Here is a 27,425-nt window from a genome sequence, read left to right as displayed (position 1 = left end):
ACAAGCGATTTCCAAGTCATATGAAAGTTAATGAGGTGGAGAGAGTGAATTATCAGGAAAAAGGGTCAGGGCAGGCTTCTAGGAAGAGGTGATATTTGTGCTGAATCTCTAATAAAGGGAGAGAGGGAGCCTTGTGATGCTGGGAAAGAGCATCCCAAGTAGAGAGGACAGAGTGTGCACAGGGTCTGGGGGGGCAGGGGGGTGGGGGTGAGAACGTCATCCCGGAGGTAGAGAGGAGGGCAGGGACAGCAAGGGTTCCCGAGTCGGAGGCCGAGGGCCTGTGAGGGCTGGAGGTGAGGGCAGAGGCCTGCGGTCTCCGGCACAGGAAAGAGACACCAAGGGGCTGTCTCAGCAGAGCCGCTCTGGAAGCCTCAGGGCAGAGGTGAAGCTGGGGGAAGAGGATCAGATTTGGGGATCAGAGGGGAGGGCCCCAAAATAGGAGCCCAGGAAGCAAGGAGGTGCAGGGCTGAGGGGGGCTGGCTATGCTGGGAAGCAGTCCGAGCTGCAGGGAAGGCCAGGCTCTGGGTGACCTCAAGAGGAGCAAGACTAGGGAGCAGCAAGAAGCATCTGAGCCCCACTCACAGGCTCCACAAGAAGCCGAGGGTGGGTGCAACGAGGCACCCTACTCTGGCCATGTCCCTCAGAGGCAGGGGGAGACCCTCTCTCTTGCCCTGGGAATAGCAGCCCCACCAAGGCTGGCCCTGGAGTGGGGGAGGGGGGGTGATCCAAAAATACCCAAAACAAAGGCTAGAAGAAAACAATAATAGAGCTGGGTCAACTGGACATTCACATGAACCTTGACCCCTACCTCATACAAACAACCACCTCCAGACGGATCATGGCCTATCTCACGCATGTGTGCTCAGTCGAGTCCGACTCTCCATGGATTCTCCAGGCAAGAACACTGGAGTGGGCTGCCATGCCCTTCTCCTGGGGATCTTTCCAACCAAGAGATCAAACCGTGTCTCTTCTGTCCCCTGCACTGGCCGGTGGGTCTGTACCACTAGCGCCACCTGGGGCTCCCCAGATGGATAGGAGATTTAAATACCAATAATCGGTCAAGCTTTTAGAAAACAAAGAGTATTTTGCAGAGTAGGCAAAGATTATAATCAGAACACAAAAATTGCTTACCATAAAGGAAAAAAATTGATAAATTGTAGTACGTTAAAATTACTACTTGCGTTCATGGGAAGAAAGCAAAAAGAGGCAAGCCACAGAGTGTGAGAAGGCATTTGTAATATTCATATTTTGACCAATGACTCCTATCCAGAATATTTTTTAAAAACCTACTAATAAGACATTCAACTCAAAAGAGAAAAACAAAAAAAAGACTCAAACAGGCACTTCACAAAAGATATCTGACTGGTCGATAAGCATATGAAAAACAAATGTTTAACTTAAACCTCCTAAATTAACTTAAGGAAATGCAAATTAAAATCACAGCATCGTATCACTACACACTCAGCGGAATGTCTAAATGAAATGACACAAAATAATAAGTGTTAGTGAGGACTTGGAACTAAAACTCTCATGTGCTGCTGGCAGGAGTGTAAAATGATGCAACCACGGTGCAAATTATGTGCATAGCTGAGCATAAGCACACCCTCCTGTCCCAGTAATGCCACTCCTTTATTACATACTTAACAGAAATGAAGACATGTTCACAATGACGCTATCTGTAAAAGTACTAGAAACCCCCAAATGCCCATCAACAATAGAATGGATAAAATGTGGTATATTCATGCAATAGATGAACACTTTCCAACTACATGCAACAACATGGATCTCAAACACAATGCTGAAAACCAGACATAAAGAGCACGTATCACATGACTCTGTTTATACTGCACAAAGCAGGCAAAACTAACCTATGGTGTCAGAAGTCAGGACAGGAGTTATCCTGGGGAAGGAAGGGGGCAGTGACTGAGGGGGAACAAAGGTGACTTCCAGGGTACTGGGGTTGTGATCTGGATGCTGGGTATGGTTATTTGCGTCTGGAAAATCCAACCTGCACACTTATGAACTGTACACTTCTCAATATGTGTATTAAAATTTTTCTTCTGAGGAGTACAAGAGTCATCCTTCTGCGGGAGGCTGTAATGGCCAGTGTGGTGTCTGAATTACAGAAGCCCTCCTGCCATCCTGAGGGGGTGGGCAGTCTGAGGTCCAAGTCACATGGTGCGGCTGGAAAAAAAAAAACCACCTAGGTCTTTGATGACATTGTCGAATCACTCACTACATACACAACCCTAGAATCTTCTGGAACTCTTGGATCAAGTAAGTTTTCTTCACCATTTAAACCATATGAATTAAGAGATCTCTATTATTTGCAGCCAAAATCACCTGAATACAATGGCAAACCTCTTCCTTCCTCTCTGCTCGAACGCCTTCACCAGCTGCCTGCGCTGGCTGCCTCCATCTCCTCACCCTCACTTCTGAGCCCACTCAGGCCTGGCATCTGTGCCAAGCTTCCCGCTGACGGCTCTCCCTAGGGAACTAGGTGTCCATAGAACTAAACCCACGTTCCAAAGGGCTTCCCAGCAACAGGCCCTGCTGGCCACTCTCTCATTCGCTTCCAGGATCCTACACTGACTCTCCTAGCTCTCTGGCGAACCTCGTAGGAGTCTCCTGTGCAGCTTCATCCTTCTCTAATTGGCCACTTTCTCTGTCCGGCAAAGCTCAGTCCCAGCTCCCCTTCTAATAGCAGCCCACACTCTCCCTAGACCAGTGGGCAATCCTGGCTGCACATTAGTACTACCTGGGGGGCTTCTAAAAAAGCCCGATGCCCAATTAAATGAGAACTTAGAGGGGTGAGTGGGGTGGATTTCTTCAAAGCTCGAGTGCTTTCAATGTGCAGTAATAGTTCTGGACTTGGGAAGGGAAGGAAATGCTATTAACTGACTCTCTCAAACCACCACACCTAAGTATGTGAGAACTTTGAATGCCACAAGAGAGTTATCATCTTTCCCCCTTATGGCAAATCGTCATTTTCAGGGTCTGACCATATCACAAAGAAATAACATCTTTACTCCCCAAGTTTCTTGATCTCACAATGAAGCAACAAAAGCAGGATTCAGATGGAATGGTCAGTTACTGTCAAATATGCAATGACTATTAACCACACACACATCTTAGATCAAAAGTTAGTATCTGGAAGTAAAATTACATATGTTCTATCATCCAAGTAAAATAAATTCTTATTAGGAATTTATCCTACATATCTATGTATACTGCATCAGAGTATAAAACATTAAAGGATATTACACAGTTTTAGCTAACTTTTTAAACTGGAAATAAGCTCTGTTCTCATACAAAGTAGTACATAGTAAAACACTATGCAGTCATGAATAAAAACTGGGGTAGATGTCAGTATCCACGATGTGCAACAAATCCAACAGTTAAATATTAAAAGCAAGATGTACAACAGGGTATATAATATGCTCTTATCCATGTTAAAACAAAAGACACATACATTATACTGAACCAAACGAAAATGCCTTATTCCAACTTATAAAAATGGCAACTTCATCTGGTTCAAAGTAGTAAGTGTTCATATAGGCATAAACTATTACAGAGATGCATAAGGATCTGAAGAAAGGGATTAGGGCAGGGGTTTCAGGTGGGCAAGAGTTTTCAGTTTATCCTTTTGCACTCTTTTAACTTTTTATGATGTGCACTTGTTACTGTGTTTTAAAAAGGGGTGCACCTCAAAGAAGTTTGAAAAAGTAACTATTTTCTTCAAAAGCAAATTCAGCACTTTTTTTAAGCAAAATAAGAGACCATACAAGTAAGAGAACAGAGTAAGGAATAATTCATTAACCAATACACACACTAAAAATGCCCCACATACACTAAGATTTTTGAAAATTCTCACAAAAACATACAATTTACTTGATTTACACCTCAGACCTCAATTCAGAAACACACACATACACACAATCATTTAAAAGCTAGCTGCCTCCTATTATTCACAAGTTGGGAGCTAACAGAAGGGAATACCATCTAAGGGTAAATACCAAAGGGTCAGAGTAAATACCAAGTTTTAAAATTCTATACTCTTCCTAAGTAAATTTAAAATATCCGAGACTAAGCTTTCCCCTTTTCCAATTACATTTCCTATTACACAGTTTATTCCATCTCACCAAAGAATTCAAATTTCCACACAGGAGTGTCACGGAGAATGAATTAAACAGTAACCCTAATCATCTACCTTGTATAACTATTGCAACCACAGAGGCTATAGGTGTCCGATTGCTTTTTCTAGATTCTGCTCTAATCTGAAATTTTTTAATTACCTCAATTAAAAGCATCACTCTAAGACACCCTGGACCTCTCAAATTCTATTTAAAATGTGGACTTATAGAAGACCGGAATATAAAGGACATCTCATCCCAGCCAGGCACCCTGGGATGCACCGCACACAGGCTCAGTGTGAAGGACTGGCAGGAAGGAGTGTGAGCCCGCCCTCCCCTCCCTCACCCCAGCCCCATTCCGCAGGTTTCCTGGAGCAGCACACCTCGGGAGAATGCTAAGCGTTCTGACTGGCTTTTGGCCTCACCTGTATCCACCCAAAGGTGGTCAGATTTACAAACCAACTACATGGCATTAAAACCTCCACCATCACGCTGAACCATTTCTGAATGAAACATTTTCCCCACAAATACCTCACCTCAGGCTCCCAGCCAAACTGGCCTTAAAATATTTGTGTTTCTCCCCTTTCAACATTATTTTTCACTTACTTTATCCTAATGCTTGATGTTTCATCTTATGTGCATTGTTAATTACACTTTGTATCAAATATATGTAACAGTACAGTACAGAGAATAACATTAACATAATCAATACCTATGTACCAGCTTAGTAAGACCTTAACATTTTGCCATATTTACTTCAGATCTTCTTGCCAGGTTTGTTACAGGTGACATCCATTGTGAACCATCTTTCCCAGCTCTAATCCATTTCCCTCCCTCCCTCCCCAGAGACAGCCACTCCATTGGTATTTTAACATGCCCATGCACTTCAAAGTCACTGTTAATACATACTATGTATTACTTATGCATATGCATATCATTTTGCACATTTCAAAACATCACATAAATGGCATCATACCGTACAAATCATTCTGCAACTTGCTTTTTCACTCAACACTGCATTCATTTTAACAGCTGCACAGCATTCCATTGTATGAATATACCATAATTCATTTTATCCATTCCCTATAGAAGGACTTTTAGGTGGTTTCCATTTCTTTACTCTTAACCACAACGCTCTAATGAAGGCTTGCACACATCTTCTCGGGTAGCCCAGAAGTGGGCAGGAGAGTACACGTCTTCACCTTGCCACACAGCTCTCCACAGTGACTGCACCGATTTAGACATTTCTCCAGCCGAGTATGAAAGTTTCCTTTGTTCCACGTCCTCTCAAACACTTGGTGCTATGAGGTTTTAAAATGTTTGCCAATCTGATGGGTACGAAAGAGAGACTCACAGTTTTTAATCTGCATGTCCTGTAAGGATAATCATGTTTATTGACTATTTAGATCATTCTTTTTTTTCAACTTTCACATTGCCATTTGAGCCTATCATCACCTGTGCCTGGTGATTAATCGTAGAGACTGTGCATCCACCTGGGTTCACACCACCCAGTGAGTGTCTGAGGACACTGCTTGACCGCCCAGGCCTCAGGTTCCTCATCTAGAAAGACCCAGCAGCGCCTATCTCACAGGGCTGGGAGGGTTTTATGAGTTAACACAGGAAAAGCACTCAAAACAGTGCCAGGGAGGCTGGATGCTTCACCATCAGCTGCTCAGCCAGATTCTCATGACAGATCTACTAGCCCTAGAGAGGAGGGCTTCAACACCTCTCAATCCTGGTAACTCAGCTAAATGGCATGGGTCCTCCTGGGTCAAGGGCACGTCTGAATCGCTGGCAGTGTGTTCTTTTCTTAAGTCATATAATCTACTCACTTGATAAGGAGTTATGTGCATTTCAGGTTCAGGAAACATTATCCCTCCATTACTAAGCAAGTCATGTAAACAGTGAATGAGGTGGGAAACACCAGTAAAACCAGGGAGGCATCACGCTTCTGACATTAAACAAGCATCCAGCACATACTGGTGATTGCCTAACAAGGAAATGCTGCTGACCTGCCTCTACAGGAAAGTGCTATGGAGTTGACCCACCAAGCTAGACCGTCAGCTGGGAGGTACAAGGATGGATGCACAACCCTACTCTTGACTTTGACCTCACCAGGCTACCTGGCTTCCATATTTTTGCTTCGATGCACCTTCTTCAGAGCAGAGTTTCAGCAGGCTGCTGCTTGAGTGTCTAGCCTTCAACACTCACAAAAGAAGGCAGAAACCCCTCATTTGCCTCTCAGCTCCAACGGATCCCCTATGCAGAGGGGATGACCTTCAACCCACTCTAAAGTTTCAGACAGGTGCCTCGATTTTCACAAGAGGCTACTCAAGTTGCCAGCCAACCTATTCACCTTAAGAGCATACAGAATGGCCTTCAAACAGCACAGGATATCTGCAAGTCTGGACCTAGCCAGAGGCAGTAACCTAACGACATGTGCAGCCCATTTCTTGCCAGAACCAGTTGAGGACAGTGGTACTGATGGAAGACTGTGTCAAGCCCATCCATTCCTCTAGACTAGATAGCCTCGGTTATCCACGGCTTAAGCCATTTAAAAGCTGCATAACGTTAATACAGCGGTATTCTCCGAGGAGGTGATTTTTTATTTTCTTCTTTTTAAACTCTTGTATTTTCCAAATTTTCTACCATGAGAAAGTGTTCTGTTTATAATAAAAGAAAAACATAAATGTTATTTTTGAAAACTGTATACTTGGAATACACCATACTTCCCACTCCCACCTCCCACACTCCAATGTAAGTACTCTCCCTGAAAAACAACTGATAGCAGACTCTCTGCTCTTATAAGAACCTTAATTTGAAAAACTACTGACGAAAACCAAAACTGCACTCTCAGGGTGTGTTTCTTTTGCTCTGAACAGGAATCCTGCTGAGATTGTTCTCTACCCCATCACTCAGTTCATATTACTTGTAAACCATAGAAGAAATTTCTTCCGGAACCAAACATCAGGAAAACAGTTCCCCTGAGAAACTGGTGTGCTCTTTCTTCATGTATAGTGAGAATTCTATAACTTGCCAGGTATCCTCTTTTTATTTTGGGCAACAGAAAGGCAAGATGCAAATAGGAATTGTAACTAATAACTAAGCAGGACCTTATACCTACGCAGCTTTATTCTGAGGATCCCAGCCTCTAACGTGTTTTTTCATAGTTAGTTTTTAGTATTTTTCTACTGAATGGATGTATTCCTGAAACAATCCTGTAAGACAGAGTTAAATGTAACAGTCTACACTGCTCAACATTCATGCTTAATATTTAAGTTCTAAAAACTATAAGCTGAGAGACAATAAAATCATGGGGGCACTGTCAACAATCTTTCTCAGCTAATAAATACAAGCTCAGTTCAACATGAGGAACTAAGAATTAATTAAAATTTCACTCTCATAGTTAAATCATTAAACTTTTCTTTCCCTTATGAAGGACATTTACTTAGTTTCATTCATACTAATACAGAGGAAACAAATACAGTAAGAATTCTTCTAGAACGATACAGATTAGCTAAGAGCAAAAGAAGGTAACATACTATGTGTTATAAACATAGATTATGCATAATCAGGTAAGAGCTGTGTTTGAATCTTGGCATCACTACATCACAGCTTGAAAAAAAGTGGAGCAGGGTAAAACAAATTTCACAATTACTAATGGTATGACTTTATCCACACGTAAAATATGGAAAATGACATTATCTACCTATTAAATACACCAAGTCGCTGAGTTGTGTCTGACTCTCTATAACCCCATGGACTGTAGCCCGCCAGGCTTCTCTGTCCATAGGCTTTCCCAGGTAAAAACACTGGAGTGGGTTGCCATTTCCTCTTCCAGGGGATCTTTCCAGTCCAGGGATTGAACCCACATCTCCTGCCCTGGCAGGCGGATTCTTTACCACTGAGCCACCTGGAAGCCCTATTAAACGTGTTGTTGAGAATTAAATAACCTACGTGAAGTGCTTAAAATAATGCAAAGCATATACTATCCACTCAAAAAAATCACTGTTTCTGTCATTGCTGTTATTATATATAAAGCCTACAGAGCTCTCTTTAACTATTTAACTATTTCTGCCAAAGAACTACTGAAGGATTTTCTTGCATAACTGCAAACAGAAATATTTCTCAAATATAGGTATTTAGCCTAACAGCTGAGTAATTAAGCACTCTAAGCAACTGACCTGAATTGTCCAGTACGAAGAAAACAAAGAGCTCGGTTACCGTAAAGCAGGTGATTTTCAGGCCTTTAAAAAAAACAGTGTTTCATCAGTAAAGAATATTACATTTAAAACAAAAACATAACACAGAAGCCATAAGGCAAGAAAAAATTTTCAAAACCTTCATATCTGTTTGGCAGAGCAGAAATGAATATAGGATTTGGAGTCCTAACTGGCTAAGTCCTGGTTCTTTCACTTCCTGAGGGGCTTGTTCACATCAACTCAACTTCTCTGTATTCAAAATGAAGTCTAAAAGTTCTACTTTTTCTGTTGCACTGTTGGGGCTGCTGAAAGGATCAACTGAGACGTTAAAAATCTAGCGAACTACAAGCATGTTGTCACTGTAGAGGACAGAACACTTTTATTTAAGTCAGAACCTTGACAAAGGACATCTGTAAACTGCAACAGTAATTTAAATAGCGTGACTTCAAGCTTTGTCCCATTTGGTTTTATCTTACTCCACCTATATTATCTCCACCTCTTCCTAGAACAGACAGGCAACCTTTCAGATGTGGTTTGCTACCTAGATTCACTTACTTCCTGTGGAGATGGGTACATATAGAAAGAAAGCAGCTGTCTACAGCACACCCTCCTAAGGCTACTACGGTATTAGGTGGCCCAGCAAAGATGTCAGTAAGAACCAAGTGAGGTACACGTGTAAGAATGCTACAAAATTCTAGCAGCTGGGAAAATAGAAGATAAGGTAGAACACATGTATTCTCTCAACAATCCCAACTTTTATCCTTTAAAAGTCCCCTCATAGAAACCACAAATCCCTGAATGGGTGACGTCTAGTAACTAATTAGTTAACTAATTAGTAAAGAATTAGTAACTAATTCTTTCTTATCAGTCAATAATTTGGAAGTTATTAGAAGAAGGGAAAATGAGTCCAAGAAAAAACATGACAGAAGAGGTGGCAAGAATACACGGAAGAACTGTAAAAAAAAGATCTTCACGACCCAGATAATCATGATGATGTGATCACTAATCTAGAGCCAGACATCTTGGAATGTGAAGGCAAGTGGGCCTTAGGAAGCATCACTACAAACAAAGCTAGTGGAGGTGATGGAATTCCAGTTGAGCTGTTTCAAATCCTGAAAGATGATGCTGTGAAAGTGCTGCACTCAATATGCCAGCAAATTTGGAAAACTCGGCAGTGGCCACAGGACTGGAAAAGGTCCGTTTTCATTCCAATTTCAAAGAAAGGCAATGCAAAAGAATGCTCAAACTACCGCACTCATCTCACATGCTAGTAAAATAATGCTCAAAATTCTCCAAGCCAGGCTTCACCAATACATGAACCGTGAACTCCCTGATGTTCAAGCTGGTTTTAGAAAAGGCAGAGGAACCAGAGGTCAAATTGCCAACATCCGCTGGATCATGCAAGAGAGTTCCAGAAAAACATCTATTTCTGCTTTATTGACTATGCCAAAGCCTTTGACTGTGTGGATCACAATAAACTGTGGAAAATTCTGAAAGAGATGAGAATACCAGACCATATAACCTGCCTCTTGAGAAACCTGTATACAGGTCAGGAAGCAACAGTTAGAATTGGACATGGAACAACAGACTGGTTCCAAATAGGAAAAGGAGTACGTCAAGGTATATTGTCACCCTGCTCATTTAACTTCTATGCAGAGTACATCATGAGAAACGCTGGACTGGAAGAAACACAAGCTGGAATCAAGATTGCTGAGAGAAATATCAATAACCTCAGATATGCAGATGACACCACCCTTATGGCAGAAAGTGAAGAGGAACTAAAAAGCCTCTTGATGAAAGTGAAAGAGGAGAGTGAAAAAGTTGGCTTAAAGCTCAACATTCAGAAAACGAAGATCATGGCATCGGGTCCCATCACTTCATGGGAAATAGATGGGGAAACAGTGGAAACAGTATCAGACTTTATTTTTGGGGGGGCTCCAAAATCACTGTAGATGGTGACTGCAGCCATGAAATTAAAAGATGCTTGCTCCTTGGAAGAAAAGTTATGACCAACCTAGACAGTATATTCAAAAGCAGAGACATTACTTTGCTGACTAAGGTCCATCTAGTCAAGGCTATGGTTTTTCCTGTGGTCATGTATGGATGTGAGAGTTGGACTGTGAAGAAGGCTGAGCGCTGAAGAATTCATGCGTTTGAACTGTGGTGTTGGAGAAGACTCTTGAGAGTCCCTTGGACTGCAAGGAGATCCAACCAGTCCATTCTGAAGGAGATCAGCCCTGGGATTTCTTTGGAAGGAATGATGCTAAAGCTGAAACTCCAGTACTTTGGCCACCTCATGCGAAGAGTTGACTCATTGGAAAAGACTCTGATGCTGGGAGGGATTGGGGGCAGGAGGAGAAGGGGACGACCGAGGATGAGATGGCTGGATGGCATCACGGACTCGATGGATGTGAGTCTGAGTGAACTCCAGGAGTTGGTGATAAACAGGGAGGCCTGGCGTGCTCCGATTCATGGGGTTGCAAAGAGTCGGACACGACTGAGCAACTGAACTGAACTGTACTGGAAAGCTTGGGAACAAACTGGGGCAGGATAGAAGCAAATTCAAAATTTTGCCTAACAGGCTTAAGTTATATAACTTAAGTTCATCTATTCAGTTCACCTCATGTTTCTTATACCTACGGGTGAGAAAACATTCTGCATAGCAAACTGAAGATACTCTCCAGTTCCTCATCTTGTGTTTCTTTCATACTGACTAGCACTCTAACGTGATCTGCCACATAGAAAGGGTCTCAATATTCCATTTTGCTCTTACCTACATTCAATGGCTCTGGAGTAATAGATAATAGCTATATCATATCTTTCTTTGGAAAACTCTTCATTTCCTTTCATTTTCATTAGTTCTCCTTGCTGAGAAATCAAAGTAAAAGAAGATTCATCAATTACATTCAAAAAGAATCAGGAACCCAAAAACCTAGGGAAAATGGCTCTGGGTTTTTATCTTAGAAGTCAAAAATAATCTGGGGTATTACTTATGTAGAAAATGAGAATTCAATACCCAATATTTTGGCATACACATTTAAAGAAGCCTGTCTCTAATGACTCAGGGCTAACTTTGTTAAAAGGAATATTAAAAAGCAAACAAAACCACTACATTATGAATAATATGAACAATTAATTCCCTGTGTACCATATTTGGCAGGTCCACTTTTAAATATACATTATGCCTGCATAGCAGGAAAAAAAAGTAGATTCAAGGCAGAATTTTAATTTTAGGCTAGAAAATGTGATACCATTTAATAAACGTGAGAGCTTAAAAAATATATACATCAATAACATATAGGAAATGCTGATTAGACTAATTGCCCCTCAAAAAATGAGGTGACAAAGTTTGCAAAGATGAAATAAAAACAAAACGCAAAAAAAAAAAGGGCATGAAATCAAATATGCTATAGCTGTAACTAAAAGTTCAACAGAAACATTCAAATTTTCAAAATAAACAATTATTTACTGGATTATATCATGAATAGAAAAACAATTTCCGAAACCCTTTTCTAAAACTTTAGTTTTTAAAATCTTATTTTCTCTGATTAAACTGTATGACATACGAATTACATGTCAATAAAGCTGGTCCCAAAGAAAATCATGCTCTTTCAATTAATTAAAAGCCTTTTAAATTAAATTTTAAAAAATCAAGCTTCAATTTAAACCTTTAACATAAAATTCTGGGACTTCTCTGGTTGTCCAGAGGTTGGGAATCCGCCTCCCAATGCAGGGGACCCTGGTTAGTTCCTGGTCTGGGAAGATCCCGTGTGCCTAGGGGCAACCAAGTCCATGTGCCACAACGGGTGAGCCTGCGCTCCAGAGCCCATGAACCACAACTACAGAAGCCTACCTACTGCATCTACTGAAACCTGCACACCCTCTGTTTGCCTTAGACAGGCACTGAAGCCTGTGATGTGCAATGAGAAGCCTGCTCACCACAACCATAGAAAGCCCACGCAGCAACCCATGCAGCCTAAAATAAGCAAATTAAAATTTTAAAAATTTTAAAATTCTGATCAAGATGTCTTCCTTTTCCAAAACCAATTCCAATCAAAATTTATTAAAAATTTCTCTCGAATATGTTATCAAATTCTATAAGAGTTCTTCTTATATTCAGATGTGCTGTGTGCTTAGTTGCTCAGTCGTGTCCGACTCTTCGCGACCCTGTGGACTGTAGCCTGCCAGGCTCCTCTGACCATGGGATTCTCCAGACAAGAATACTGGACTTGCCATGCCCACCTCCAGGGGATCTTCCCAACCCAGGGACCGAACCCACGTCTTCCATATCGCAGGCGGATTCTTTACCATCTGAGCCAATACTGAACCTTCCCCTGAATATTAATAAAAGTTCTAACAAGTAAATCTCAAAATATACTTACAAATAAATATTTATTCTCACCTCTAGACACTCCGCACAACTTTGAGTTTTAAATTCTTCAAGCAAACTGCAGTTTTCTGTTACAATTTTAGTTATGTGATACTTGTCTAAATGTTATTTTTAGGAGAGAGTGAGAAAAAATTTATTAAAGTAAATGGTATTGTTAATGTTCTTACTCTTAGGCTAGGTAGGTGAGTCTGTAAAGTTAAACAACTGATAAACTGTTTCAGAAAACATTCAATTCATTGCTTGCCATGAATCTAATTGGTCTTATTTCCAGCTTATTATTACTCTAGTTCTAACTGTAGTTAACAGTGCTCTGTCGTAACACATTCCAAACAGGCCTCATAATTACTCAAGTCAATTTAATAACACTGAGCTACAGTGTACCCAGCACAAAGTTCAACTAAAATTTCTGAAAACAAAAGCCTGGGAAACTACTTTCTAAAATGTATTTAGTATAAAAAAATTTTTTTAATGTCTTATTTCAACATTATAACTCTCAAGTCAAAATCAGACATTTTTTGAAACGTTCTCATAAAAATGTAATAAACTAATTCAAATGCAGCAAGTAATAACTAACATTTATGTTAAAGTTTACAAGACCTCCTTTTCTATATTTTAAGCTGTTCCATAAACAAGATTTTATTAATAAGTGGTAAATAATAATTTTATTGCAACAAAACTATAATTATGCCTCCAGCCAAATATGTTCATTTCCAAAGCAAAAGTAGTACGTAAAACTTAACACTGAAAAATTTCAGAAGATGATGGGGACAGAATTAGATTATAGAACAAAAACCTGAACTTTGGGATCAGAGAGACCTAACTTCTTATCTAGGTTCTACTAATTAACAGACAAAAGCAGTATCATTTAACCTCTCAAAGTTTACTCATTTCTAAAATAGGATCACAGCAGCTACCTTGCAGGGTTATTATAAAGAACAGAGACCACAGAAAGAGTCAGAAACAAGTCCACACAGACGCCCAGTACATGATACTGGTCGTCTAATTTCACCATAAAATCTAGCCTTTAATTAAAGGCTTCCAAAACAACAAAGAGAACCATCTCTACTCATGTAATACAGCCCAGCATCTAATAAGTATCAGGAAAACCTGTCTTCATATTTAAACTTAATTCCTAACACCCAGGTCAAGAGTACAAAGTATGCCCTCTACTCAGTGGAAATGGCAAATAATCAGTCACCATCAACTAAAGAGTCAAACACTTCCTGTTTCAAGATCCCTATAAAAACACTGCTAACATTCAAATGCTTTAGAGAAAAATATTTCACAAGGTAAAAAATATATAAGGCAGTTTTATCATACATAAAAGTAACAGATTTATCAGAAAAATGAAAATTATGGTCTTAGCTCAGTTACCTATTTCTCTTATAAATGAAAATACATGAACCCCAGTGTGGAGTCTTTCTTTGGGTATTATATATAAGAACTCATAGCATCCATTTGGTAGGATGTTTAAAAAATATATAGTCACACAAATCATCAATACAGGAAATACAGAATCAAATTAACTACAGAGTTAAAGTTCTCTTATTCAGTCTTTTCTCTTATGCACAAGAGAAAAAACATGTTTAAAAATCCTAAGATAAACACCGAAATCACACAGCCATGCACTCTACTTTCCAAAATAATACCTTTATAAAACTAAGTCAAGTAACAATTTAAAGCATTTATACTTACATTCAGTAAAGAAAATACTTAACATACGCCAACAGTTGTCAACTGCTCCTAATTTAGATAAAATTGTTACATCGCCTGTGGATTTCACCCAATTCAAAGCTTCTTCCATTGCCAAGATTTTCTGTTTCAAAAAGAGGGGTGAAAATGTGATTTATGTATTAATTAACTATAAGTTTACATGTGGCATTATAAATTTCTCTTATATGGCATTTCAGATTCTTAATAAAAACTTGGAAAACTTTGTATTTTCATTACTCTGGTATGCAACCTACAATAGCTAGACCCAGCGCACAAGTTAACAGAGACCATAGACTCACACATGTTACATCTTCAGGGAACCTCAGGCCACCCTGAGAGCTCAAAACGCTGCTGCAGTGATTACAGACAGGAAGCTGAGGTCTACAACCTGGCCAGAGGCTGCCCTGGGGAGCAGGAGAGTCCGATAACAGGTGAACGAGGGTTCTCAGGTCTCATCTACACTAGGACTTCCATCCTTAACTCAAAATTAAAGGTACAGATTAAGGTTAACAAAAGGTACTATGTATTTTAAATGGTCTGTGGCAGAGAGAAGAATAAGCATATACACAACAAGAGGAGTGCACGGCTGGACAAATGAGCGCTCAGTGCAACGACCTTCATCAAGGGTCAAGGGTTCATAGAAATGTTATCATACTTCCAATGTCTGAAAAGACTTCAGAAATAGTGGAGTTATCAATGCTGGTGTCAGGCTTAAGGCAAACATGTATCTGTCAGAAATTCCCTGGCAGTCCAGTGGTCAGGACTCTGCAGCCTCACTGCTGAGGGCCCAGGTTCAATCTCTGGCTGAGCAACCAAGATCCCACAAAATGAGACTATCCAGTAATCGTATACCGAAAAATGTCCACACCAGGGACCTAGTAATTTCATTTGGGAGAGAATATATGCCAGATAAATAAAAGAGAAAAAACAATCAAATTGCCAAAAAAAAAAAAAAAAAAGCTATGGGGGAAAAATGAAAATGATACAAACCACCCAAATAAGGAGATTGCTCAGGCAAAATACAGAAATCCATACGACTAAATGCTACATATGAATAAGTGCCACTTATTCACAGTGCTGGATTCTCATGTTGAAACTTACATTCTCTATTTTATAGCCAATTCTCAATAAGCCTCCGATAAAGAATGTATCATTCTGCAAAACAGAAAAAACATTTTTTTATTTGGCCAGTTATACTTTAATCTTCTAGTGAATAAAAAAAATTCTACATTTTAGGAATACTACTGTTTGTACAGGGCTTTCGAGGTGGCTCAGTAGTAGAGAATCTGCCTGCCAAGCAGGAGATCCCTGAGTCAGGCAGATCCCCTGGAGAAGGAAATGGCAACCCACTCCAATATTCTTGCCTGGGAAATCCCATGGACGGAGGAGCCTGGTAGGCTACAGTCCATGGGGTTGCAAAGAGTTGGACACAACTGAACAAGTAAAACCCACCATATGTACATAGTAGTCCACTTCCCAGAGCAGTATCATGCCCAACTGACCTCCTAAGGACCCTGAGTCAAGTCAAAAACAGTCTTACGTAGGGTTCTAATAATAAAATGATTTAGTATAACTTTTAGATATACTGATTTTAAAGTTTATTACACCTAAAAATCTTTTTATAAAATTCATGGCTTATATAAATTATTGCAAAGGATTATCTATAGGAAATAAATATCAGAATGCCCTTTCTAAATTTAAGTTTGCAATCAGAATTTGCAAGAAAAACACTTGGCCCCATAGCCAAATGAAATAAGAAAAGTTATTAATGGCTTTCAAGGAAAAAAAAAAAAAACCTTTCAGTGTAGTACACAGATAACTCCTCAAATCTGACAAGATATAGTTTATTCCAAAGAAAAAATATTTGTGGTGGTGGTGGTGAAAATGACATGATTTTATGTTACAAGAAAGAACCTGTCACTTTCAGAACCTGTGACAAAGGTTTCTGTGAACCAGGAGCACACTTTCATTCGTGACAAATTCTAATTTCTATTCTTTAAAGAAATGGAGCCAGCCTGGTTCTCATCATGTCACATCAGAACCATGAAAACAGCCATCTACCTAACCTCTGAAATACACAGCATGAACTCATGCATACCAGAATAGGCTCAGGTTGCACTGTGCTGTGCTGTGCTTAGTAGCTCAGTCGTGTCCGACTCTTTGCAACCTTCATGAAGTGCCTCTCGCCAGGATTCCCTGTCCTTCGCTATCTCCCGGAGTTTGTTCAGACTCATGTCCATTGAATGAGTGATACCATCCAACCATCTCACCCTCTTTTGTCCCCTTCTCTTCTTGCCCTCAATCCTTCCTAGCATCAGGGTCTTTTCCAATGAGTCAGTTCTTTGCATCAGGTGGCCAAATACCAGAGCTTCAGCATCAGTCCTCCCAATGAATATTCAGGATTGATTTCCTTTAGGATGGACTGGTTGGATCTCCTTGCAGTCCAAAGGGACTAGCAAGAGTCTTCTCCAACACCACAGTTCAAAAGCATGAATTCTTCAGCACTCAGCTTTCTTTATGGTCCAAATCTGGGACATCCATACATGACTACTGGAAAAACTATAGCTTTGACTATAGGGACCTTTGTTGGCAAAGTAAGCTCAGGTTAAACAAAACTAAAACCATTCCTGTTAGCCACTATAAATTAGTAGCATGGGCCTGATACCATATAAATATTTATATTCTTGAAATAGGGAGGGTGGGATATACATTCTATCACTTACCACAACTTTCTTTGCCAAATCCACAATATCTTCCATCAGCTCAAGCTGCTGTAATTTCTTCAAACTTATCTCACAAGCATGAGAACCGCTTAAAGACAAATTTATTTTTTAAAAGATTATGTTTTCATATATAAAAATTCATTAAACTTTACATTCGACTGACTATGTTATACCTCAATTTAAACTACTGTAATAAAAATTGTTTCTTTCCTCCAGGTAATAACAAGCTATTTATTAAGCAGACAAAATATTATACCTTCTTCTTTCTTCTGTATTATAATGCTGGTATTTATAAACAAGTATATTATTTCTTCCTTAATCTAATGCTCTTCAATTTCATTAAGTCACCAAGATTACTCATTAGTATCCAAATCCTAATATTAACTTTTTCCACTCTATTAAACAAAAGTAGAGTTGAACAGTATATAAGGAGGAGACATAAGCCTTCCATTGTACTTGGCATCCCTCAGTGGTAAGGCAACATGCTTACCACTGTTCATACAGAATGGTTTAACAGACAGTAACTCACCTGGTCCTTACACAGGAGTGCATCCGTGTTATTATGGAGCTCTGCTGACGTTGAAACAGAAGTGGCCAGAAGATGTGGACTTTAATGGCATCACAGTAATCTTGCAGGACAGAAACAGGTTTACTACACCACATAGTGCAGATGTCAAATTCTTAATAAAAAAAAAGTTCTAAATTAATATTTCGTGCCTTGTTTTGGAATGAATCAACACTGTTAAGGGAAAAGACAAAAATGGATATATGGAAAGGTAAGATATGAATGGATAAAATATCTGAATCTGTCGGATGTTAAGAATATCTAAATGTTAGCTAAAATGATTTAACAAAGGATTATTTAATTTCTAGTGGAAAAGAACGGCAAAGAATAAATTCTCTTAAAGATACATAAGTCTATTATGTTGATGTGAATGCATGAACATCCTGTAGAAGTTGTTTCAACAAAATTAAAATATCAATGTACTCACCTAAGTTTCCCTCAGTTTGGGTATAATCTTTATACTGTCTACCCTAAAAAGGAAAAGAATTCTTTTGATTTGCATCTGGTAAAATGCAGAGTGCGGTTCTCGATTTCTTTCAACTTTATTTATTTACTTTGGTTGCACTGGGTCTCCTCGGCTGCACGCACGCTTTTCTCGAGCTGTGGTGCACGGGTTTTTCTTCTCAGTGGCTCCTCTGGCAGAGCACAGACTCTAGGGTGCCCAGGCTTCAGTAGCTGCAGCAAGCGGGCTTAGCTGCCCCACAGCAGGTGAGATCTCCCTGGAACAGGGATTAAACCCATGTCCCCTGCACTGGCAAGTGGACTCTTAACCACTGGACCACCAGGGAAGCCCCCAGTTCTTGACGTAAGGGTAATCAGCACTAAACTAAAAACTTTCGGGACATTTACTTACACACTTTGAACACATCTTCAACCGATGTGTCTTTCAGCCTTTTTTCACAGGGTTTCCCCCAGTCTGTTTCTATGGGTCTCCCCTGAGAGCCCTGCTCACCTCCAGGCAGAAAACAAGCTTTCAGCAGCACTGCACAGGCCCCCTGATGAGACACTGCCTACTCTCTGGTCTGAAATGACCTCTGTAGAAACTATACATACCTCCCTGTAAAATTTCAAGTAGCACATGAAATATTTAAGGTTCTCACAAGAAGGAGAAAAATGTGTAACTATGTTGTCGTGATGGGATGTTAACTGGACTTACTGTGTTGATCTCACAATACATACATATGTTGAATCATTATGTTGTACATCTGAAACTAATGTCATGTCAATTGTATCTTAATTTAAAAAAAAACTTTAAGAAGACATCATATTTAAAACAAAAAGTTAAGGGAACTTCCCTGACAGTCCAGTGGTTAGACTGTACATCCAATGCAGAGGTCATGTGTTCAATCCCTGGTCGGGGAACTAAGATCTGGCATGTGGTGCAATAAGGCCAAGAAAAAAAGAGTTAAGAAATATACTTACCACTCCATCACAGTAAAGCTGAGTTACACGAACATAATCACTGGACATAAACTCAGGGGCAAAGACACAATCGTCCATGTAAGGGCAATCTTCTAACAAGGCATAATCTGCTACCGAAAAACTTCCCTGGGCAAAATCGGCCATGGTACACCACCCTAAGGACACAACACAAACTCAAATCAACAATGAAATCATTTGAGATGATGAGAAGCAGTTTTCCTAGCTTCTATGGTATGTTTGATAAATGCTTGGAACTTACGCCTCCAGGAAGCAACTCTGATGAGAACACTGAGCTCTGAAGAGTCTCACCCTCATTTGCTAGTCTCTCCCCTGACTCTCTTCAAGCATCAGTTTCATCTATTTCTTTTCTTTAGGTTCAAAGAGTCACCAACTCTGAATTTAACTGTTTACATGTCTCCTTTAAATGGTAGATAATTAAGGGCAGCTTTATTTCATCTTTGTATGCTCCTAGCATGTGCTAAGGCCTCAAATAATGAGTTCAATAAGTGAACAAAAGACATCTTTCCACCGCTGCCCTTTAACTCCATCTGCTTTTTACTGTATCTATGAAATACATCATTTCATCTTACACAAACTCTTGCCACATTCTCCACCTCCTGGCTAGAACTAAATCTTGATCCACTGAAAGAAAGGTTTCCTATCCAGACCACACTGTGTGTTTCTGTCCTGGGCACAGGGGCAGAGCTGAAGCGATGCAGGGAGAGCGTGCCCACCTCTTAATTCCTACAGCCGCATCCAGACCTTCCCAGCACTCACTCGCTGCTCCTAATTCTCTAAACTACTGCAACACAGGTCAGCACTGCTAGACTGCAACAGTGGGCAAACCCCTCACGTTACCAACAACCACATTTTTAAAATAACTATTTCAATGGGGGGACGGGGGCTGGAGTTGCAGACTCAAGATTTTTTTCCTAAAGAAAGTTCAGTCATAAAAAGGTATAGCTGTCAGAGAACTGGTACAAAACCTAACTATCACTGAAAAAAACTCAGTGTTTTACTACTTCTAACTCTTCTCCAAAGAGTGACTTTCCTCTTCGAGCATCACCAGCACCATTACTAACAGCGCTTTTTAACCTTTTCACTTCACCACTATCCCACTATTGTTAGGATAAACCAAGTTTCTTTTTTCCTAAGCAAGACCACCATCAGCCCTTGGAAAACACACTGTTTCTTTAATTAATCCTTCTCATGTTCCATTTGCTGTACAACCACCTCACAATATCAGAAGTGAAGAACAATAACCACCTTTGTAGCAAACCGTTGGTACCATTTGTCACATGATGTGCCAAGCGTTTTGCGGGCACCATCTCATCAATCCTCACAGCAACTCTCTGCAGGTACAAGTATCACCATCATCACTGTACAAATGAAAACATTCACAGCAAAACTAATCTGCCCAAGATCACCAAGCTTGGGGGGAATCAAACCTAGGTCTTCGGATCCACGGTCTCCTCTCGAGCGCTGTGAGTCACTAGGTCTGCGTCTCCGTCATGGGTCTAGCTGCCTCCTGGCTGCTGTCGCGCTAAAGAACACCGGCAACGAGTTCACGCTGCTCCCCACTCTCCTCCGATCGTCACTCCAGTCACACGAAGGTGGGCAGGGACAGCCCTTCAGGACCCAACCCTTGCGGTAAGACCGCCTCCTCAACTAAAGTGCACTTTGCTGCCCTCCTCACCTAAGCCCTCGTTCACAAGGCCACATCTTGGATCACTGCCCAGGTCTAAACCAGGTTCTAAATCTGTAACTGATCAGCTCCTTGCTGACCACAGCCAAGAGTCATCACGGCTCAGGTCTCCCCAGTCTCCTACCACAGACGTTTTTCACCTTCATCAAGAATGCTTTTTTCCCTCCCATTCAAATCCTCCATTCTCCTTCATTTTCAGTTTCCTAATGTTGGGCTTCCACTTCCACCATTCAAGGGAAGTGCTTTAGTGGAGTCGTTACTGATCTTTTCCAGTAGACTGGGTAACTACAGTGTCTGGAACCTTCTGACCTGTTCTGGGTGACCAGTAGTTCCCATTTAGAGAATTCAACTCCAAAAGCAAACAATGACTGAAAATAAAAAGTCATTTTAGCACCCAAAGTATGGCACATGATATGGGACATATGCTATTCTGGGAAATACATAGACGTTTAAACTCATTTTTCTTAACAAGTGTTTTTCGTATGTAAATACAGAAAGAGCCCAGAACTGTCTGTCACAGCCCACGCATCACCGGCACAGCACTGGATACAGTTAATGCGCTCAGGTGGGGCAAGCTGGGCCACTGCGACACCACGCTGGTCAGCCCCAGCCTGGCAGAGCTCGCCGATACCACGCCCTACACCTACCGCACCGTAATCACGGCATTTGTGTTATGGTTATTTTCTATTGTTTTAACCAGAGAGGCAATGCGGCATAGTGGTTAACAGCACAGACTCTGGAACCAGACTGCCTGGGCTTGAATCCTGGCTCTCCGATTTCCTGAGTGTGTGATCTGGGACGAGTTACTTAACCTCTCGAGGTGTCTGTTTCCTCACTTATTAAATGAGGACAGCAATACTACCTATTTGATTAATCGGCTAACATATGTCAAGTGCGTTTACTAACACGTGACGTATAGGAAATGCTATGAACATCAGCTATGACTAACATACTAGATGAGTATTTTTTAATCCACTATGTGGATGCCTCCAACTAAATGGTCTCCCTTAATAGCTACGTCCAAAAGCACTTTTCAGCTTACAACTTACTTGACGCTGTGGACCACTTCCTCCTCCTCAGAACTCTTCATCTGGACTCCAAAGACCATCTTCTCCTGGTCCTCCTCCTATTCTTCTGGCTGCTCAGTCTCCATGGGCGCTTCTTCTCCATTCCCCGCCACCCAAAGGTCAACTCTCTCTTCTTCCCATGCTCACTCTCTCCACACCCATGGCTTACAACAGCGCTTTCTGAACTTTCATTGTGTGCAAAGCGTCACCACAATTTTTGCCATTTCCACAAGTCACATGTATTTTATTTTCTTAGTATTTCTTTTTTACTGGGCTCACTTGGCCTAAGTGGTAACACCCGTGATATCGTAAGTTTGAAGTACAGCTTATATTTTTCAGACATATTAGCATATATTCCTATTAAAAACTTTTTATCTATGTAGTACTTTAAATGGTCTCATAACCCACTGTAGCAAACCATGACTAAAAATGCAGTTAAGACTCTCAAATCTCTCCACGCTGGGTTACAACTCATAGACTTCTAGACTCTCCCTGTCAACCGCTACTGGATCTTAACCAAGACGTCCCACAACCCTATCAGATTCAGTGAGTTCAAAATCAAACATCCTTTTCCTCAAGAACAAATGAAACCAAGTTCTTTCCTCTTTCTGTATGTTACCAGTAAACTGCTCTACATGCCACATGGTTACCCAAATCTGGAGGTCAATCTAGACTCCCCAGTCTCCTTCAATATTCCTAACCAAAGTGACCACAAAGTCCTGCCATTTCAACTCCTCTAGGAAACCCAAATTAGCACACATACAACTCTTCGTGCCCAGGGCCACTGCCCTGGCGGTGGCTTCATCTCTTCTCTGAACTACTTGAACAAGCAGCCTCCTAACTGGTGACTTGCCTTCGATCTTGGCATCCCCTAAAACTCTGATCATAACATTTTATACGTAACTCTAGCTTCTCTTTATCTTCAGAATAAAGACCAAACTCCCTACTACAGCACAGAAGACCTTTTGTGGTTCTGTTCCTGCATTTCTCTAGTCACTCCATGACATAACGTAGAAGCTAGTCCTACCCAGCTGCCTGCCATTTATAAACAAACCTCATCTGCAACCAGATTGCCTACCAGACCTTAGTACTCGACTCCAGGAAGCATTTCCTGAACTTCTTACTACCACCAAGTTTATTTTTACACCTCTTCTCTGTAAGCCCTGAGCATCCTGCTCACATCATTTTGACAGCAATGTTCACAGTTTGGTCATTGACAATTTCTCTCTGTAGGTTCACTATGGGTCCAAACGGTACCTTGTACATAAACGCATCTTTATTCCCTATCTGTTTTCCGAAGTTTTAATTCACACACCCCAAAGTAGAAAGCTTTGCCAAATCCACCTGCCAACTGTGCTGTTACCTACTTAATATTTTGATTTAGAATAACTCAACTTTCAACTTAGATATAAATTTCTTTTAATAGAAAATGTTATCACCAAGAAATCTTACGTTTGATAGAACAGAATATTTTTCCTGATACAAACTAAAATGAACATACTACAAAAATTTAATACTAGTGTAAAGGACTTCTGATCCCATCAGTTATGATGAACCAACGGGGCATCTCATGACTGAAAAACAAAGTGGATGCTAAATTTTTTTTTAATGTTACTGAGCTCACAGAAATAGGGAACATTTAAAGTCACTTTTTCCCTCCAAAGCAACAAACTTCTATCTAGAAACTGAACCTGACAGTCAAGATGACAAGAACAACGTGGGACACAGAGCCATGGGCCAGAAGCAAAGTGAGAGACTGAAAGGGGGTCCCACAGACAGCTCACAGCCAACGCTGACACAAGCCCTATCAGAAGGAAAGTATCCCAACTCAGACTCTCAGAATTCCCACAGAGAAACAGCAATCAAGAAAGGGTTCATAACTGAAAATCTCCAAGCACAGGAGGTGACAACCCACCATGTGGGAGATAACAGAAAAAACAAGCAATAAATTTAGATCCCTAAGGACATCAGACATGGGGGTCGCCACTCTACAGAATATCTACAGATTCCAAAAAATGAGCAAGCAACAGGAGACTAAAAAAAAATGACTGGGTACAGCTAAAAAGAATGGAGTGATACTTATAGAAATTAAAAGTATAATAGTTAAAAATAAATAAAACAGATGGATTGATGAGATGATTAGGCACCATCAAGAAAATTGATGAAAAAGAACATGTGCCTGATGAAATTATCCAGCATTTTAAGTTCTGCCAAAGACACAAGGAAGTTAAAAATATAAAAGATGAAAAATAAATGATCTGCAAACACATACATACATACATACATACATATATCCACTTAAATCTTGGGAAGGAGAAAGTAGATAAAATCAAAGAGAAAATGTTTAAAGAATACATGGCTCAGAATCTTCTAGACTTCATGAAAGAGTATTCTGAATCAAGAAACACATGTATCCAAATAGGATAAATAAAAAGTAATCACTATCTAGACTCAGATGTAAAGGTATAATCCCAAAGACAGAAAATTCAATGCAGCGAGAAGAAAAATAATATTTTCTTCAAATTACCATAAATAAAACTGGTAGCAGACTTTGCAAGTAGAATAACATCTTTACACATGAACAGAAAGCAAAGCATCAACCTAAGAACTGTATACCTATCAAAATTCTCTCTCAAGAACAAGGGTAAAATAAAACTAATTTCAGATTTAAAAAGAGTTGACTACCAAGAGACTTGAACTTCTAAAAATACCAATTAAAAATCATAAACTATCTGACTGTATTAAAAAAAAATCTAGTAATACATTCTTAGGAGACACCTAAAATCTAAGGACATAAAAAAAGTGACAGGAAAATGAAGAAAAAAGGTTAATCCATGTAAACTACCACCAAAAAAAGGCGGGACAGACAAAACAAACCCTAAGACAAAAAAAGAAATTAGGCATAGGAAGAACCACAACATAACAGAAAAGCGTCAAACCACTAGGAAAACAATGCTTAGCTTGCAAGTATCAGATAAAATAGTCTCAAAATACATAGAAGAAAAACTGATAGAACTACAGAGAGTCTGTAAGAAGGTAACAGTGGAAGATTGAAACACACTTCTCTCATGCTAGATCAAACAAATTAAAATTAATATAGACAACCGGAAACACAATTTTTAAGTTTGATCTAACGGATACATAACTAGAGAAATATAATCTCTTCACAAGTACACACAGAACAATTATAATTCCCTAGGTACAAAGCCATAAAGCAAGAACGGACAAATGTTTTAAGAAAAATACACACTACATTCTCTGACAACACAACTAAGAAATGAAAAACAAAAAGGAAAATGAAGAAATATTTGGAAATTTTAAAACACATATTTTAAAGAAAACTCTCAAACATGTAAGTCAAAGAAGAAATCAAAATAGAAATTTTAATTTTGCTTAAATTTAAAAGTTAATCAAAGTGGCATAAATCAAACCATATTATATAAAGCAAAAATGAACTTTTGAGGAATTACATAGCTTTACATGCTTGTAGTTGAAAACCAGAATGGCTGAAAAGTAGTAAGCTAATCATGCAGTTTAGGTTAAAAAATAATAGAATCAAAGAAAAATTTTTTAATCAAAAGCTTAGAAAAACCTTTGTTATTTTCATCAATTAAAAATAAAGTGTGCCTCTGGTGAGGATTATATTAATAAATATTTGCATGCTCAAAATAAATAAAGAAGAAAAAGGAAGGAAATCATAAAGGAGAAAAAGACTAACTAAAAATATAATAGAACAAAATATTAATAGACAAAAAATTCATCCTCTGCCAAGATTAATAAAATAGATAAACTTTTGGCAAAATTAATGAAAAAAGTCACACAAATAACATCCAATACGAGAAAGGGAAGATAACTACACATAAAAGATTAAAACGGGAATTAAGACAGTACCACGAACCTGATGAAAATAAACTTAAATTTGTTGAAAGAACAAGTTTCTAAAATTTATCACACTGTAAATCAACTATATTCTAACAAAAAATTAATTTAAAAAATAAATAAAATTTACAAAACTCACTAAAAGCCGAATAGCTGAAGTCCTATTACTATTCAATTGCTAATTACTACTATCAACAATTTACAATCCTTCCACACAAAAAATTAGATCCAAATGATCTCACAGGTAAATGGCACCAAGCTTTTAAGAAACAAATCATTCCAATCCAAACTGTCCAGAGAACAGAAAAAAATGAATCACTGTACCTGGCATAAAGCAGTGTAACCTGAACACCAAAATCAGACAAGATAGTCAAGAAAAAAAAATGACAAGTGATTTCATTCATAAACAGATGCAAAAATCTAAATAAAATACTAGCAAACTTCATCCAGTTCACAAAAAGACAACCCATCAAGGTCAACTTACATCTATCTTAAAAACAAATGTAAGAGAGAATAAAGAATTTTTAAATATATAAATTGGAACCATTACACTTGGTGTATTAAAGGAGAAAATCCACAAGATACTGTCAACAGATGCAGAAAAGCATGTGACAAAATAGACAAATGACGACTTCCCTAACTTAGTAAAGACTGTCTACAGAAACTCATAACAAACATTTTTAAGGGGAAAACATTCTTTTTGAAATCAGGAACAAACATGTATGCTCACTCTAAATCACTTCTAATGAATAACCATAATCACATTCATCAAACATAGATCTAGAAGTGTGCCAGAATAATAAGGCAAGAAAAAAAAAATTAAGGAAAACTAATTGGAAAGGAAAGGAGAACCAAAAGTGTCACTGTTTACAAGTGATATAATTATCCACATAGAAAACCCAAAAGGATTATAGAAAATATATCAGAATAAATGTTTATCAAGTGGATGACTAAAGTTCAACGTAAAATCCATAAATTTCTATTAACAATAAACAGGAAATAGAATCTAAAAAGCATCATTTGTAACAGCAACAAAACTAGAAACATCAGAATCAACATTTAAAACCTGTTAGATCTGTAAGGAAAAATTCACAAAACTGTATCAAAAGTCATTAGAAACCTAAATAAATGCAAATACATACCTCAAAATCTTAAAAATTTCAAATCTCTCCAAACTGATTTTAATCATTCCAATTCATGCCCCAAAAGCTTTTTCTGCCATATGACAAGATGATTCTTAAAAAACAGCTAAGACTCAAGTGCCCCTCAGACATCAAGATGTCAGGTAAAACTACAGCATTAATAATCATGACAGTGTGTTATCAACAGATAGACAGGTAGACAAGTGGTACAGAAAGGAGAGTCAGAAAGAGATCCATGTATATAGAAACTAAACATGTAAAAAAGGTGGTTCAGCAGATCACTGGTGAACAGATTCAATTCAATACATGTTATGTGGTCAACTGTAGCCACATGGAGGGAAAAATGAAAGTGGATCATTAACTCACACCATATACAAAAATCAGTACCAGATGGATTACCAACTTAAATGTGAAAGGCATCATTTAAAAATTTTTAAAGAGAAACACAGGAGAACGTCTTTATGATCCCAGGGCACTGTAAATT

General features: G+C 39.2%; 1 protein-coding gene across 17 annotated transcripts in view; it reads right to left on the bottom strand.

Moving 5' to 3' along the window:
- Positions 1-27,425, bottom strand: part of TTC3 (tetratricopeptide repeat domain 3) — a 125,611-nt gene that overhangs the window by 93,428 nt on the left and 4,758 nt on the right. For 3 of the 17 annotated variants that reach the window (XR_011252227.1, XM_069568025.1, XM_069568032.1), the window contains exons 2-10: positions 19,149-19,303; positions 18,154-18,196; positions 17,691-17,841; positions 17,162-17,249; positions 15,540-15,593; positions 14,421-14,541; positions 12,738-12,823; positions 11,109-11,203; positions 8,318-8,380 (exon numbers count right to left, since the gene is read on the bottom strand). The exons of 2 other annotated variants lie outside the window; for them this stretch is intronic. Coding sequence is in view for 12 of the 15 variants with exons in the window: in XM_069568025.1 (XP_069424126.1) it covers positions 8,318-8,380; positions 11,109-11,203; positions 12,738-12,823; positions 14,421-14,541; positions 15,540-15,593; positions 17,162-17,249; positions 17,691-17,841; positions 18,154-18,196; positions 19,149-19,292 (845 nt within the window). In the remaining 3 variants the exon portion in view is untranslated. Of the gene's footprint in view, positions 1-808; positions 3,926-5,109; positions 5,462-8,317; positions 8,381-11,108; positions 11,204-12,737; positions 12,824-14,420; positions 14,542-15,539; positions 15,594-17,161; positions 17,250-17,690; positions 17,842-18,153; positions 18,446-19,148; positions 19,304-21,902; positions 22,799-27,425 lie in introns of those variants that run through there. 12 more of the 17 variants (XM_069568045.1, XM_069568057.1, XM_069568066.1 and 9 more) reach the window with 9 other exon arrangements.

This window comes from Ovis canadensis, chromosome 1 (genome assembly GCF_042477335.2).
Source record: "Ovis canadensis isolate MfBH-ARS-UI-01 breed Bighorn chromosome 1, ARS-UI_OviCan_v2, whole genome shotgun sequence".
Taxonomy (NCBI): domain Eukaryota; kingdom Metazoa; phylum Chordata; class Mammalia; order Artiodactyla; family Bovidae; genus Ovis; species Ovis canadensis.
Note: the sequence above shows the minus strand (reverse complement) of the source record. Positions and strands in the feature narration are given on the sequence as shown.